Source organism: Xenopus tropicalis, chromosome 1 (assembly GCF_000004195.4).
Source record: "Xenopus tropicalis strain Nigerian chromosome 1, UCB_Xtro_10.0, whole genome shotgun sequence".
Taxonomy (NCBI): Eukaryota; Metazoa; Chordata; class Amphibia; order Anura; family Pipidae; genus Xenopus; species Xenopus tropicalis.
In genome coordinates this window covers 20,359,757-20,375,659 of record NC_030677.2, presented here as the reverse complement: position 1 = coordinate 20,375,659, position 15,903 = coordinate 20,359,757, and the positions used below count along the sequence as shown (strand labels likewise).

At 48.0% G+C, this 15,903-nt stretch overlaps 1 protein-coding gene across 1 annotated transcript; it reads left to right on the top strand.

The window, feature by feature from the left end:
* Positions 1 to 8,090: 8,090 nt before the first annotated feature.
* tmem129 (transmembrane protein 129) lies at positions 8,091 to 15,670 on the top strand. The gene is given in 4 exon segments (NM_001016117.3): positions 8,091 to 8,324; positions 10,048 to 10,522; positions 11,592 to 11,751; positions 13,139 to 15,670. Coding segments are annotated over 4 exon segments (1,089 nt in total). The 5' UTR covers positions 8,091 to 8,119; the 3' UTR covers positions 13,388 to 15,670.
* The last annotated feature ends 233 nt before the right edge of the window (positions 15,671 to 15,903 follow it).

The following is a 15,903-nucleotide window of genomic DNA, read 5'->3' as shown; positions in this document are numbered from 1 at the left end:
GAAACATAAAATAATTGGCAGACAACAATTGTAGGGAAAGTGATGTCCTGGAAATGCACCTAAAGGTGGCCACACACATGGTGATCTGCGATCTTTCGCGATCGTCAGACCCGCCACTAACCTTCAGGGCTGAAACGGCAAATAAGGAGGTAGAAACAATAGGATTTCTACCTCCTTCTGCCGATTCAGCCCTGACAGCAGATTTTGCCTTCTATGGCGCCCGATCAAAATCTTTTGACCTGGCCGATCTGCGAGTCAACTGATATCAGCAGCCTCCTGCGATACCGGTCGACTCGCCAACTTGCCATACACGCACCGAATATCGTACGAAACGAGGTTTCGTGCGATATTATCGGTGCGTGTATGCCCAGCTTTAAGATATCGTCAGATACACAATTCAAGCACAGATTTTGTTGTTATTCTACCAAAATTTTCTAATCTGTCTGATTGACTAAACAACCAAGCACCACGTGGTCCAACAATTGGACGAAACTATGTGGGTGTATGGCCAGCTTTAGACATGGTGGCAAACCGTGGCAGTTGCTGCTTTATAAAGGCTCTAGCCCAGGGGTCCAATTGCATCCACCAGTCAATCCCCCGTGGATTTCTGGTGGAACGCAATCACGCCAGGAATGCAGGAGTGCTCCGTCAATGCGTACGTACGCTGCGTCACGTATGTAGGTATTCACGCCGTACTTCCGCATTCCGTGTTGATCCGGTCGATCGCGACTAAAGAAAGTCTGGCCACCCCTGCTCTAGCCCATCTAGGGCACTAAATGCAACTGAAGCAAAGCTTCCTCCGGCACCTAGGGTTGCCACCTGTTCTGGAAAAAAATACTGACTGCCTATATTTTGGCCTTTTTTTCCCTATTAATAACACGGCATAAAAGGAACAGTAAAACCAAAAAAGTGTATAAAAGTAATTAAAATATTATGTACTGTTGCCCTGCACTGGTGAAAGTTGTGTGTTTGCCTCAGAAAGACTTCTATAGTTTATATAAATAAGCTGCTGTGTAGCCCCGGGGGCAGCCATTCAGGAGAAAAGGCACAGGTTACTTAGCAGATAACAGATTAAACCCCATTATATTCTATATAGTGTATATTATCTGCTAAGTAACCTGTGCCTTTTCTCCTGAATGGCTGCCCCCATGGCTACACAGCAGCTTATTTGGTTTTGTCAGAGTTTGACACCACTGACAGATATGCCAACTTGCCATTTTTATTAACATTTTGGCCACACCTTGTTTTGCCGCAATCACGCCTGGTTACACCCCTGGCCACGCCCCATACCCACTCCCAGCTATGCCCCATGCTGCCTGTATCAGTTTAATGCAGGGTTTATATATCTTTTTTTTACTGGTAAGTCTAAAATTAACCTTTGACACAAATGAAGGGAAGCAGGAGACTGGGCCAAAACTGACTCCTGAAACTATAGGGAAAGTTGGCATGTTTGCCCAGAGGGAGTCATCAGAAAGCAATGGTCATTGACTGATATAACTTCTTTGGCCATCAAGCCCAGTAGCAACAGCAGCAGGCCAGTTGCAGAAATATTCACTTTTTGACAGTGGATCACAGTTGGGCACCTAGGGGCCTATTCATTAAAGTACGATTGAGTCAGAATGCAAAAAAATCGTATTTTTTTTTATGTTTTAGAACTGTGCGTATTTTCTACGATATTTTCGTTAATTTCTGCAACTTTTTAGTGCTTTGCGTCAATTTGTGCGACAAAATCGTATTTGTCGCAACGAGTACGAAAGTTTCAGATTCATTCAAGTTTCGGTATGGTGACTTTCCTTGGGCCAGGTTAGAGCTGCAGAGTGCCATTGAGCCCTATGGGAGGCTTTCCTTGGGCCAGGTTGGAGCGGCAGAGTGCCATTGAGCCCTATGGGAGGCTTTCCTTGGGCCGGGTTGGAGCTGCAGAGTGCCATTGAGCCCTATGGGAGGCTTTCCTTGGGCCAGGTTGGAGCTGCAGAGTGCCATTGAGCCCTATGGGAGGCTTTCCTTGGGCTGGGTTGGAGCTGCAGAGTGCCATTGAGCCCTATGGGAGGCTTTCCTTGGGCCAGGTTGGAGCTGCAGAGTGCCATTGAGCCCTATAGGAGGCTTTCCTTGGGCCGGCTTTCCTTGGGCCAGGTTGGAGCTGCAGAGTGCCATTGAGCCCTATGGGAGACTTTCCTTGGGCCGGGTTGGAGCTGCAGAGTGCCATTGAGCCCTATGGGAGGCTTTCCTTGGGCTGGCTTTTCTTGGGCCGGGTTGGAGCTTCAGAGTGCCATTGAGCCCTATGGGAGACTTTCCTTGGGCCAGGTTGGAGCTGCAGAGTGCCATTGAGCCCTATGGGAGACTTTCCTTGGGCCAGGTTGGAGCTGCAGAGTGCCATTGAGCCCTATGGGAGGCTTTTCTTGGGCCAGGTTGGAGCTGCAGAGTGCCATTGAGCCCTATGGGAGACTTTCCTTGGGCCGGGTTGGAGCTGCAGAGTGCCATTGAGCCCTATGGGAGACTTTCCTTGGGCCAGGTTGGAGCTGCAGAGTGCCATTAAGCCCTATGGGAGGCTTTCCTTGGGCCGGGTTGGAGCTGCAGAGTGCCATTGAGCCCTATGGGAGACTTTCCTTGGGCCAGGTTGGAGCTGCAGAGTGCCATTGAGCCCTATGGGAGACTTTCCTTGGGCCAGGTTGGAGCTGCAGAGTGCCATTGAGCCCTATGGGAGACTTTCCTTGGGCTGGGTTGGAGCTGCAGAGTGCCATTGAGCCCTATGGGAGACTTTCCTTGGGCCGGGTTGGAGCTGCAGAGTGCCATTGAGCCCTATGGGAGGCTTTCCTTGGGCCGGGTTGGAGCTGCAGAGTGCCATTGAGCCCTATGGGAGACTTTCCTTGGGCCAGGTTGGAGCTGCAGAGTGCCATTGAGCCCTATGGGAGGCTTTCCTTGGGCCGGGTTGGAGCTGCAGAGTGCCATTGAGCCCTATGGGAGGCTTTCCTTGGGCCAGGTTGGAGCTGCAGAGTGCCATTGAGCCCTATGGGAGACTTTCCTTGGGCCGGGTTGGAGCTGCAGAGTGCCATTGAGCCCTATGGGAGACTTTCCTTGGGCCGGGTTGGAGCTGCAGAGTGCCATTGAGCCCTATGGGAGACTTTCCTTGGGCCGGGTTGGAGCTGCAGAGTGCCATTGAGCCCTATGGGAGACTTTCCTTGGGCCAGGTTGGAGCTGCAGAGTGCCATTGAGCCCTATGGGAGACTTTCCTTGGGCTGGGTTGGAGCTGCAGAGTGCCATTGAGCCCTATGGGAGACTTTCCTTGGGCCGGGTTGGAGCTGCAGAGTGCCATTGAGCCCTATGGGAGACTTTCCTTGGGCCGGGTTGGAGCTGCAGAGTGCCATTGAGCCCTATGGGAGACTTTCCTTGGGCTGGGTTGGAGCTGCAGAGTGCCATTGAGCCCTATGGGAGGCTTTCCTTGGGCCGGGTTGGAGCTGCAGAGTGCCATTGAGCCCTATGGGAGGCTTTCCTTGGGCCAGGTTGGAGCTGCAGAGTGCCATTGAGCCCTATGGGAGACTTTCCTTGGGCCGGGTTGGAGCTGCAGAGTGCCATTGAGCCCTATGGGAGACTTTCCTTGGGCCGGGTTGGAGCTGCAGAGTGCCATTGAGCCCTATGGGAGGCTTTCCTTGGGCCGGGTTGGAGCTGCAGAGTGCCATTGAGCCCTATGGGAGACTTTCCTTGGCCCGGGTTGGAGCTGCAGAGTGCCATTGAGCCCTATGGGAGGCTTTCCTTGGGCCGGGTTGGAGCTGCAGAGTGCCATTGAGCCCTATGGGAGGCTTTCCTTGGGCCGGGTTGGAGCTGCAGAGTGCCATTGAGCCCTATGGGAGACTTTCCTTGGGCCGGGTTGGAGCTGCAGAGTGCCATTGAGCCCTATGGGAGACTTTCCTTGGGCCGGGTTGGAGCTGCAGAGTGCCATTGAGCCCTATGGGAGACTTTCCTTGGGCCGGGTTGGAGCTGCAGAGTGCCATTGAGCCCTATGGGAGACTTTCCTTGGGCCGGGTTGGAGCTGCAGAGTGCCATTGAGCCCTATGGGAGACTTTCCTTGGGCCGGGTTGGAGCTGCAGAGTGCCATTGAGCCCTATGGGATACTTTCCTTGGGCCAGGTTGGAGCTGCAGAGTGCCATTAAGCCCTATGGGAGGCTTTCCTTGGGCCGGGTTGGAGCTGCAGAGTGCCATTGAGCCCTATGGGAGACTTTCCTTGGGCCGGGTTGGAGCTGCAGAGTGCCATTGAGCCCTATGGGAGACTATCCTTGGGCCAGGTTGGAGCTGCAGAGTGCCATTGAGCCCTATGGGAGACTTTTCTTGGGCCGGGTTGGAGCTGCAGAGTGCCATTGAGCCCTATGGGAGACTTTCCTTGGGCCGGGTTGGAGCTGCAGAGTGCCATTGAGCCCTATGGGAGACTTTCCTTGGGCCGGGTTGGAGCTGCAGAGTGCCATTGAGCCCTATGGGAGACTTTCCTTGGGCCAGGTTGGAGCTGCAGAGTGCCATTGAGCCCTATGGGAGACTTTCCTTGGGCCGGGTTGGAGCTGCAGAGTGCCATTGAGCCCTATGGGAGACTTTCCTTGGGCCGGGTTGGAGCTGCAGAGTGCCATTGAGCCCTATGGGAGACTTTCCTTGGGCCAGGTTGGAGCTGCAGAGTGCCATTGAGCCCTATGGGAGACTTTTCTTGGGCCGGGTTGGAGCTGCAGAGTGCCATTGAGCCCTATGGGAGACTTTCCTTGGGCCGGGTTGGAGCTGCAGAGTGTCATTGAGCCCTATGGGAGACTTTCCTTGGGCAAGGTTGGAGCTGCAGAGTGCCATTGAGCCCTATGGGAGGCTTTCCTTGGGCCGGGTTGGAGCTGCAGAGTGCCATTGAGCCCTATGGGAGACTTTCCTTGGGCTGGGTTGGAGCTGCAGAGTGCCATTGAGCCCTATGGGAGGCTTTCCTTGGGCCGGGTTGGAGCTGCAGAGTGCCATTGAGCCCTATGGGAGACTTTCCTTGGGCCAGGTTGGAGCTGCAGAGTGCCATTGAGCCCTATGGGAGACTTTCCTTGGGCCGGGTTGGAGCTGCAGAGTGCCATTGAGCCCTATGGGAGGCTTTCCTTGGGCCGGGTTGGAGCTGCAGAGTGCCATTGAGCCCTATGGGAGGCTTTCCTTGGGCCGGGTTGGAGCTGCAGAGTGCCATTGAGCCCTATGGGAGGCTTTCCTTGGGCCAGGTTGGAGCTGCAGAGTGCCATTGAGCCCTATGGGAGACTTTCCTTGGGCCGGGTTGGAGCTGCAGAGTGCCATTGAGCCCTATGGGAGACTTTCCTTGGGCCGGGTTGGAGCTGCAGAGTGCCATTGAGCCCTATGGGAGGCTTTCCTTGGGCCGGGTTGGAGCTGCAGAGTGCCATTGAGCCCTATGGGAGACTTTCCTTGGGCCGGGTTGGAGCTGCAGAGTGCCATTGAGCCCTATGGGAGGCTTTCCTTGGGCCGGGTTGGAGCTGCAGAGTGCCATTGAGCCCTATGGGAGGCTTTCCTTGGGCCGGGTTGGAGCTGCAGAGTGCCATTGAGCCCTATGGGAGACTTTCCTTGGGCCGGGTTGGAGCTGCAGAGTGCCATTGAGCCCTATGGGAGACTTTCCTTGGGCCGGGTTGGAGCTGCAGAGTGCCATTGAGCCCTATGGGAGACTTTCCTTGGGCCGGGTTGGAGCTGCAGAGTGCCATTGAGCCCTATGGGAGACTTTCCTTGGGCCGGGTTGGAGCTGCAGAGTGCCATTGAGCCCTATGGGAGACTTTCCTTGGGCCGGGTTGGAGCTGCAGAGTGCCATTGAGCCCTATGGGAGACTTTCCTTGGGCCGGGTTGGAGCTGCAGAGTGCCATTGAGCCCTATGGGAGACTTTCCTTGGGCCAGGTTGGAGCTGCAGAGTGCCATTGAGCCCTATGGGAGGCTTTCCTTGGGCCGGGTTGGAGCTGCAGAGTGCCATTGAGCCCTATGGGAGACTTTCCTTGGGCCGGGTTGGAGCTGCAGAGTGCCATTGAGCCCTATGGGAGACTTTCCTTGGGCCGGGTTGGAGCTGCAGAGTGCCATTGAGCCCTATGGGAGGCTTTCCTTGGGCCAGGTTGGAGCTGCAGAGTGCCATTGAGCCCTATGGGAGACTTTTCTTGGGCCGGGTTGGAGCTGCAGAGTGCCATTGAGCCCTATGGGAGACTTTCCTTGGGCCGGGTTGGAGCTGCAGAGTGCCATTGAGCCCTATGGGAGACTTTCCTTGGGCCGGGTTGGAGCTGCAGAGTGCCATTGAGCCCTATGGGAGACTTTCCTTGGGCCAGGTTGGAGCTGCAGAGTGCCATTGAGCCCTATGGGAGACTTTCCTTGGGCTGGGTTGGAGCTGCAGAGTGCCATTGAGCCCTATGGGAGGCTTTCCTTGGGCCGGGTTGGAGCTGCAGAGTGCCATTGAGCCCTATGGGAGACTTTCCTTGGGCCAGGTTGGAGCTGCAGAGTGCCATTGAGCCCTATGGGAGACTTTCCTTGGGCCGGGTTGGAGCTGCAGAGTGCCATTGAGCCCTATGGGAGACTTTCCTTGGGCCGGGTTGGAGCTGCAGAGTGCCATTGAGCCCTATGGGAGGCTTTCCTTGGGCCGGGTTGGAGCTGCAGAGTGCCATTGAGCCCTATGGGAGACTTTCCTTGGGCCGGGTTGGAGCTGCAGAGTGCCATTGAGCCCTATGGGAGGCTTTCCTTGGGCCGGGTTGGAGCTGCAGAGTGCCATTGAGCCCTATGGGAGGCTTTCCTTGGGCCGGGTTGGAGCTGCAGAGTGCCATTGAGCCCTATGGGAGACTTTCCTTGGGCCGGGTTGGAGCTGCAGAGTGCCATTGAGCCCTATGGGAGACTTTCCTTGGGCCAGGTTGGAGCTGCAGAGTGCCATTGAGCCCTATGGGAGACTTTTCTTGGGCCGGGTTGGAGCTGCAGAGTGCCATTGAGCCCTATGGGAGACTTTCCTTGGGCCGGGTTGGAGCTGCAGAGTGCCATTGAGCCCTATGGGAGACTTTCCTTGGGCAAGGTTGGAGCTGCAGAGTGCCATTGAGCCCTATGGGAGACTTTCCTTGGGCAAGGTTGGAGCTGCAGAGTGCCATTGAGCCCTATGGGAGACTTTCCTTGGGCCAGGTTGGAGCTGCAGAGTGCCATTGAGCCCTATGGGAGACTTTCCTTGGGCAAGGTTGGAGCTGCAGAGTGCCATTGAGCCCTATGGGAGGCTTTCCTTGGGCCAGGTTGGAGCTGCAGAGTGCCATTGAGCCCTATGGGAGGCTTTCCTTGGGCCAGGTTGGAGCTGCAGAGTGCCATTGAGCCCTATGGGAGACTTTCCTTGGGCCGGTTGGAGCTGCAGAGTGCCATTGAGCCCTATGGGAGGCTTCCAAAATCATGCACTGAAGGATCAAGGTCAGAAAGTTTTTTGCATAGATAGATAGCAATGGCACTCAAGAGCTAAATGCGGGACTATGCCCTTCAAATACTTTATTGCGGAAAATGCAATAAATTCAAACATTCACCTGAGCTGAGGGAGTGCGGGTGTAGGTTCATTTTGATTTCAGAAAGTTTTTTGCACCATTTATGATCGCTCGGATACGAACATTTTTTAACTTTCGGATCGTAGCACAATATTTTCATACGACCACGATACGATTCGAAACGATACAAAATTTTTTTGAAATCGGATGGTTTAAGATTTGAAATTTGATAAACTTGATAAAACAGCCCCCTAATTTGGTCCCTAATAGAATGGGGCTCAATGCATAAGTGTTGTGTACGCTACATGAAATTGGCCACATTTTGCACAGATCTAGTGCCTAAGGTTTCTTTAGCCTCAGTACCTATGGAGTATAGGGTCATTATAGTGAATACGCGGAACCTAATCTATACACAAGCAGCTGTTGGTGTTTACAAAGACACAGTGAGAGCTCCAGTAATAATCACACAGCATTTCTTTATGCGCGCATATAAAACTACATGTACCGACATCCCTTGCGCGCTGCCGACAACTGAGCGGAAGTGTGCGTACTCCGCCAGGTCACAAAAAAACTACGTGTCCCGGCATCCCGAGCGCGTCGCTAGCAGCTGAGCGGAAGTGCATGCCCTGCGCTTTGCTGGCATGGAGAGCCCGGAGGTTACTTTTACACTTGCCTATGTGGTGTTTTCCGTGTGTTTCGTATTCACCCCCAATGAGTTCCACTCGGCAGGGATCACTGTGCAGAACCTGCTGTCCGGCTGGCTGGGCAGTGAGGATGTGGCCTTCGTTCACTATCACATTAGGAGAAGCACTGCCACCCTATTGACTCACTCCCTTCTGCCCATGGGTGAGTACCAATCCCCCCACTTGTTTCTCCCACAAGCTCCTGTTAAACTTCAACTCCCAGCACCCCACAGGAGCTAACAGCCAAAGTGAAACTCAGTAGTTGAAGGGATTCAGATTTAAAGGGCAACTCCACCTCCAACTTTTTTTTGTTTTGGTATAATGGAAGAAAATGTCATTCTGAGCAACTTTACAACGTACATTCATTGCAGGTGTTTTTTAAAGCTTAGTGTCAATCTAATTGCAAATAAAAGCAGGGCTTCTTTTCCATATGTTGGTTTTGACTCCTGAAACAATGTAGCAGAAGTTAGTTATGATACCATTAGTTAGCTATTTTCTGCTACATTGTTTCCGGAGTCAGAAACAGGATGGCAGGAAATATAAACACAAAGCCCTGTATTCTTTTCCTCTTTATGGCAGGGCACCAAACTCCATGTGTCAGTCATGACTAATACAGAAGGGTAACTGGATTTCTGCCTGGGTAGATGGCGGTGTCATTTCAGAGAGGCTTCTTTCATGGAACACCTGCCCCTCTTGCCTTGCTTTTAAGAGATAAGGGCTGAGCACATTGGTCACACAAAACAAAAGGAGCCTACCATTGCCATTTGCTTCAAGGCAGGTTTAATTACAGTGAACTGTGCCCATCTGGTGCATTCTTTAGTAAGACACACGAAGCTACTTAGTAGTAGCTACTTGTCTCTGCTACTAAACACAAGAAAATTCCCTGCCATAGATAATACTGAGAATTGTCTCTGCTAAAACACAAGTAGAGACAATTATCAGTAAATGATCAGCATTGTCTATTTTAGGAGCTGTGATAAGTAGCTGCTATTAGTAGTGCCGTGTGCCTTCACCATAAAGCTGGCCATACACGCACCTTTAATATCATATGAAACCTCATTTCGTACGATATTCGGTGCGTGTTTGACAACTCAACGAGGCGACCAATATTACAAAACTCATCGATCAGCCAGATTAAAATATTTTGATCTGTCGCCATTGAAGGTGCCCACTCAAAATCTACATTCAGGGCTGAATCGCCAGGTGGAGGTAGAATTTTTATTGTTTCAACCTCCATATCTGACGATTCAGCCCTGGCCTTAAGGCTAAGGACCCATGGAGAGAGTTAAGGTGGCCATACACAGGCTGATTTTAGGTGCCAATATTGGTCCTTTAGACCAGTTTGGTCGCTTATTTGCCCGTGTATGGGCACGAATGACATCTGGCTTAAAATTGCTCAGATTGGGCAGATTAGAATTTTCCATTGGATTGGGGACCGCAGGGGCTCGTTGAATCGATCCTCAAACCGTCGGCACCTATACTCATTGTTTTAATTAGATCGTTTGGCCCTAGGGCCAAATGACCAGATTAGCTTGATATCACCGTTACCGTGTATGGCCACCTTTCGTTGCCCGCAATAGATCGATATTACCGGGGGATACTAACCAATCCAAAATGCCTTTTCCACCGGCAACAATAGGACATTGCCTGCAGAAGGAAACTTTGCGCAACTTCAGAAAGCCAAAGCAATGCATCGGCCTTCCACAACTTCTACTGTTGCCGATGGAAAGGCATTTCAGAGCGGTCAGTTAGTCGCCAGCAGAAGCAGCGATCTGTCGCAAGTGACTAAATTGCTCTGTGGGTCCTTAGCCTTAAGGAGGAAGTAACAACTTCCAAAAACTGAGAAGTCATGTTCACCCTAATGATATTTACTTCTTTCTAAACAGGATATTTCATAGGGATGTGCTTTGCAGCTCCAGAAAAAGAGCTGTACAATGTCTATAAAGCAGCAGATGGCTGGAAGGTGTTTGTGTTGATCACCGTACTCCTGCCGGTAACCACCAGCATTCTTGCCTTCTACTGGTCACAGAAGAGGTGGGGTAACCACCCCCTAGCCAAGACGTTGGCTCACCACGCTCTTCCTCAGTCAAGCTGGAGGGCCGTCGCCTCTTCAATCAACACAGAGTTCAGGAGGATCGACAAGTTTGCGACGGGGGCCCCCAGTGCCCGGGTGATTGTAACGGACACGTGGGTAATGAAAGTGACCACGTACAGAGTGGACGTAGCTCAGCAGCAGGACATTCACTTAACAGTGACTGACTCAAGGCAACACGAACTGTCTCCGGACTCCAACACTCCTGTGCAGTTCATTACAATACGGGTAGCCAGCGTCAACCCTAGGGTTAAGCCTTTTGATATCAGGTAAAGTTACAGTTACACTGAAAGTTCTATCTGTTCCTTTGTTATACACTTTTTTTTTTCTTTAGCTTGATGAAATGGTTCCTTTAAAGGGGTGGGTCACCTTTAAGTTAACTTTAGTATGTCATAGTATGGCTAATTTAAAGCCATACTTTTCTATTGCTCTTCATTTTTTCTTTTTTATAGTTTTTGATTTTTTTGGTTTCTTCTCCAAATGGGGGTCACTGACCCCGACATACAAAAAACATATGTTCTATAAGGCTACAATGTTATTGTCATTTTTACTTTTTATTACTCATTTTTATATTAAATCTCTCTCCTATTTGTAATTCAGACCTTCATTTAAATCAGTGCCTGCTTGCTAATGTAATTTCTACCCTGGCAACCCAATAACCGCTGAAATCCAAAACTGGAGAGCTGCTGAATTTAAAGCTGAAATAACTCAAGAAGCACAATTAATAAAAAATGAAAACCAATTGCAAATTGTCTCAGAACAGCACTTTCTACGTTATTAAATGCTAATCTAAAGGTGAACAACGCCTTTAAAGGAGTTTTTAGTACGTTATTGAATGTCTCATTCCTAACAACTTTGCAGATGGTCATCATTATTTATTTTTATAGTTTTTGGATTATTTGCCTGCCTCTTTTCAGCTTTCAAACAGGGGTCACTGACCCCCCAGCAGCCAAAACACTATTGCTCTGTGAGGCTAAAATGTTATTGTTAGTTTTAATTACTTATCTTTTTATTCAGGCTTCTCTTATTCATATCCCAGTCTTTGATTCAAACCACTGCCTGGTTACTAGGGCAGATAAGACCCTAGCAACCAGATAGCTGCTGAAATACTACACTTTCACTTTTCACTACAAAAGCTCTAAAATAACTGATAAACCATAAAAAATAAAGACCATTTGCAAATTGTCTCAGAATATCGATGTCTACATCATACTAAGTTAATTTAAAGGTGAACTACCCCTTTAAACTCCTTTCTTGGTCCCTCAAGTGGAATTGAGATAGCTGTAACTGAACCGACTCAGTATACACATGTTTGTAGCAGTTGCTTGTACATTGCAGGCTGAATTCCACAGAATACGGGGAACTGCGAGAGAAACTTCACGCTCCTATACGCAACGCCGCTAATGTTGTTATCCACCAGACGCTCAGCGACATGTTCCTTGAAACGTTCAAATCTCTGGTGGAAGCCAATCAAGTGTATGAGCTTTCCAGCAATCAGGTACCTGCTCCGAATTGGCATGGAATGATTATTGTTGGCACTAGTACCGGTCACAATACTATAAGTGCTGTTAGGAATTCCTTTATACGCTGTTGTGCCAGTGTTGAGCCCGCCCCCAGGTATAAAATATGAGATACTCCTGATTTTCAAAGTGAAAAATGTCACCCCTTCCTCTCAGGCTACGTATATATGGTTGTTTTAACCTATGTTAGAGTCTCGTACCATCGCAGGTCAGTTTTTAGTCCCCAGAAGGTGCAGCTCCTTGGATTAAAATGAGAAATAGACACCTTAAAGGAATACTGTCATGGGAAACCATGTTTATTTTCAAAACCCTTCAATTAATAGAGCTTCTCCAGCAGAATCCTGCATTGTAATCTGTTTTTTCCATGGGGCTAGATATACTCTTTATTTCCTGTGTTCTGATAAACTTTAGTCACACTTTACTGCTGCGCTGCAAGTTGGAGTGATATCCCCTCACCCCCAGCAGCCGATCAGCAGAACAATGGGAAGGGAGCAAGATAGCAGCTCCCAGTAGGTATCAGAATAGCACTCAATAGTAAGAAATCCAAGTCCGGCTTGGGACTCCTCCAGTTACATGGGAGTAGGAGAAACAATAGGTTAGCTGAAAGCAGTTCTAATGTGTAGCGCCGGCTGAAAGCACAATGCACTGAGATGGCGCCTACACGCCTATATTACAGCTACAAATACTTAATAAAATTATGAAAATTAAATGGTAGAGTCCCCCAAAAAATCGTGACAGGGAATTCTGTCATTATTTTATGGTGTACTTTTTATTTCTGCTTATTTGGCAACCTCACCAAATGAGCGGATCACAACATGTATGGCCACTTCCATGCTGCAGCTCTGGCTGCTGGTAACTCAGATTACAGCAGTGATGGGAGGGGCAGAGAGGTGCAAACTGAGCAGGAAGTCTGACACAGAAGATCATATATACAGAATAGAAGTAATGTGGTGTTTCTTTTCACTGTGGAGGTTTATGTAAATACAGCCATAAACACTTACAGAACTGCTGCTCTTTCTAATAAACTTATTTAATTTTTACCTTTCCTTCTCCATTAAACATTAAATAAATCCAACAGGACTGTTTTGCCTGCAATACAAGGTACTGTTTTGTTACAAAGAAAAGGGAATTCATTTTTAATTTTTTTAATTTTGTGATTAAAATGGTGTCTATGGGAGATGGCCTTCCTGTAATTCGGAGCTTTCTGGATATCTGGTTTCCAGATAACAGGTCCCATACCTGTACTTTCTTTTTCCATAAACAGTCAACTGGAAAGGATTAGGCCTGTCTGTGTGTTCCTATGATTACAGCTTGAAGTTGCCCCTTTTTCCTTTCTATTGTGTAAACTGGATATTTTTTCCACAGGAACTGGAGCCCTGTATAGGCTGCATGCAGACCAATGCCAACATCAAGCTTGTGAAGTACTGTCAGGAAGCCAATGAAGGAGAGTGCCAGCAGTGTTACTGTCGACCCATGTGGTGCCTAACATGTATGGGAAAATGGTTTGCCAGCCGCCAGGATCAGCAGCACCCAGAGACCTGGCTGTCTAGCCACGTGCCTTGCCCCACTTGCCGTGCAAAATTCTGCATAGTAGACGTGTGCATAGTGCGGTGAATGAGGCCTCTGGTTTGTTCAGTGTTTAACAGGACTTGACATTTAACCAGAGTGTTGTCTGTTCCTGAAAAAGAACATGAGGTGGCAGCTATTGGTTTGGTACCTTTTTTTTCTTTGTTTTCCTTAAATAGGTTTTTCTGCATAGAATCTTGATTGAGTTGATTTCAGCACAAGTATTGCTTGCAGTGATGGTGAATATGAGAGGGTGTAAATATGTGCCAATGTTTGGTGCTTGTAGTGTTTACCGGATCATTAATCATATCAGAGTGTGATTTAAATGGCTCAACGTAGTCCAAGAAGTAAACACAGCCTCCTGGTACCCAGGTGCCTTCTCCCTTTCCCAGTCAAAGGGCAACTAGAGAGTGAGTTGGAAAATGTCTAAGCACAAGAAGGAATTCAGGTTTATCTTACTGCACAATCTATTTGCCACATGGCATCATTTCACTTTAGCTATGTGTTGGTATTTACCCCTGGGGCTGTAGAGTTTTAACGTGGACATCATATTCGGAACAACCTTCAAGTTGTTCAGCTTCCCATCATGCACTTTCTGCCCTGCGTTATACAGGGTGCTATAGTATGGCAAGGGAAACACTGCACCAGTAGGATTTTAAATGTTCCCCCGGAAATATCCGTCTTCTCTTATGGTGCAAGCATAAAAGGGCTACAAATCGTGTTCTTTGGGAGGTGTGTTTTATTTTGGAATACATAATGCTGATGACGTCACAGCTTAGAATGTACAGAATAATGACTCCAAAATAAAATTTATAGAGACTGAGGTCTTTTCAAAATCTTGTGACTTGTATAACTGCATAAAGGCAACTCGGTGACAGATTTACAAGCTATTATTTTGTATTACTAATATCTGCTCTGTCTGTTAGTCCAAAATTGCCATTCATTTCTACATGTAAGTTGTCCAAGAGAATTGTTTGCTGAACAACCTCAGATCTGGGCAATTACTGCACTCAGTATGAGGCAGGCTGCGCACCAGGGTGAAGACACATGGAGCTACTAATAGCAGCTACTTGAATAGACCATGCTGATCATTTACTGATAATTGTTTCAACATGTGGTTTAGCAGAGGCAATTCTCAGTATTGTCTATGGCAGGGTATTTTTTGGCGTTTAGTAGCAGTGAAAAAGTAGCTGCTACTAGTAGCTCTTCACCCTAGTGTGTCTTCACCCTAAGCAAGGTACTCTGCCCAGTTTTAGGGTGAAGACACACTGGGCTACTAGTAGCAGCTTCTTTTTCACGGCCACTAAACTCCAGAAAATACCCTGCCATAGACAATACTGAGAATTGCCTGCCTGATACAGCTTACAGAAACACAAGAAGACTTTTGGTCAACCTGAGATATTGTATTTACAGCTACTGTTGCATTATACAACATGGGTTGCTGCCTAGAGAAAACCCGAGGGCTCATTTATACACGCTTCTCCTGTTTTCTGTGAATCCAATTTCTATGCAGTTTCGCTGGAGGTAGTTCAAGTTTACACAAACACATGCTTTTCTGGCTTGGCTAATGGGATGCAGCCTCACAGAGCTGAATAAGGAGGCCTGTTATTGCTGGATCGGGTAATGACCCCACTGTAATGCCTAGGTACTAACGAACGGGTCAGGAATCATTTAATATGAAGCAAAACATTCATGTGAACGAGTCCTTATCATTGAAAAGGCCTTTTTGTAGAAAAGTGTTGAAAACAGTCTAACAGTTTTTAATCTGTTCATACTGTGGGTTTTTTTGTCCTGTTTTTAGCAGTTTGGTTAATTTAAAAGTAATATACAACTCTTACAGATCATGAACATGAAGGGTTTGCTCACTTAATTCTTTTTAAAAAATACAATTTTGTTTATATTTGCCACACATTGGTATTTTCTAGTCAGGTGTTATATAATGGTTATATAATGTTATAGAATGGTCAATTCTAATCAACTTTGTAACCATTTTTTTTTTTTTATCATTTGTTATTATTTTTTAATTATTTGCCTTTATCTGCTAACTTGTTGCAGGATTCAAATGGGGGTCACTGACCCCAGCAGCCAAAAAAAACTATTGTTCTATGAGGCTACAGTTTTCTTGTTATTGTTAATTTTTATAACTTATTTTTCCTATTCAGGTCCTCTCCTATTCATATAGGAGATATTCCAACCACTCCCTGGTTGCAAAGTTGATTTGGACCCTAGCAACCAGAAAAATGTTGAAACGCCAAATTGGAGAGCTGCTGAACAAAAATGTAAATAATTAAAAAAAAACTACAAATAATAAAAATGAAGACCAATTGCAAATTGCCTCAGAATATGACTCTCTGCATCATACTAAAAGTTAACTCAAAGGTAACCAACTCCTTTAATGGCAATGGCTGGGGTGGGCTCCTTGTCACCCAGGTGTTTTGTAGCTCTGTGGGTAGGGGTCAAATATAGCAGTTACCTAAAAGCACCTGGTGATAGAAGTGAGCAGAGAAGCATCAAAAGCCGCTTCCTATATCAGTTTTAGATTTAAGCTTTGAAATGTGTCTGGT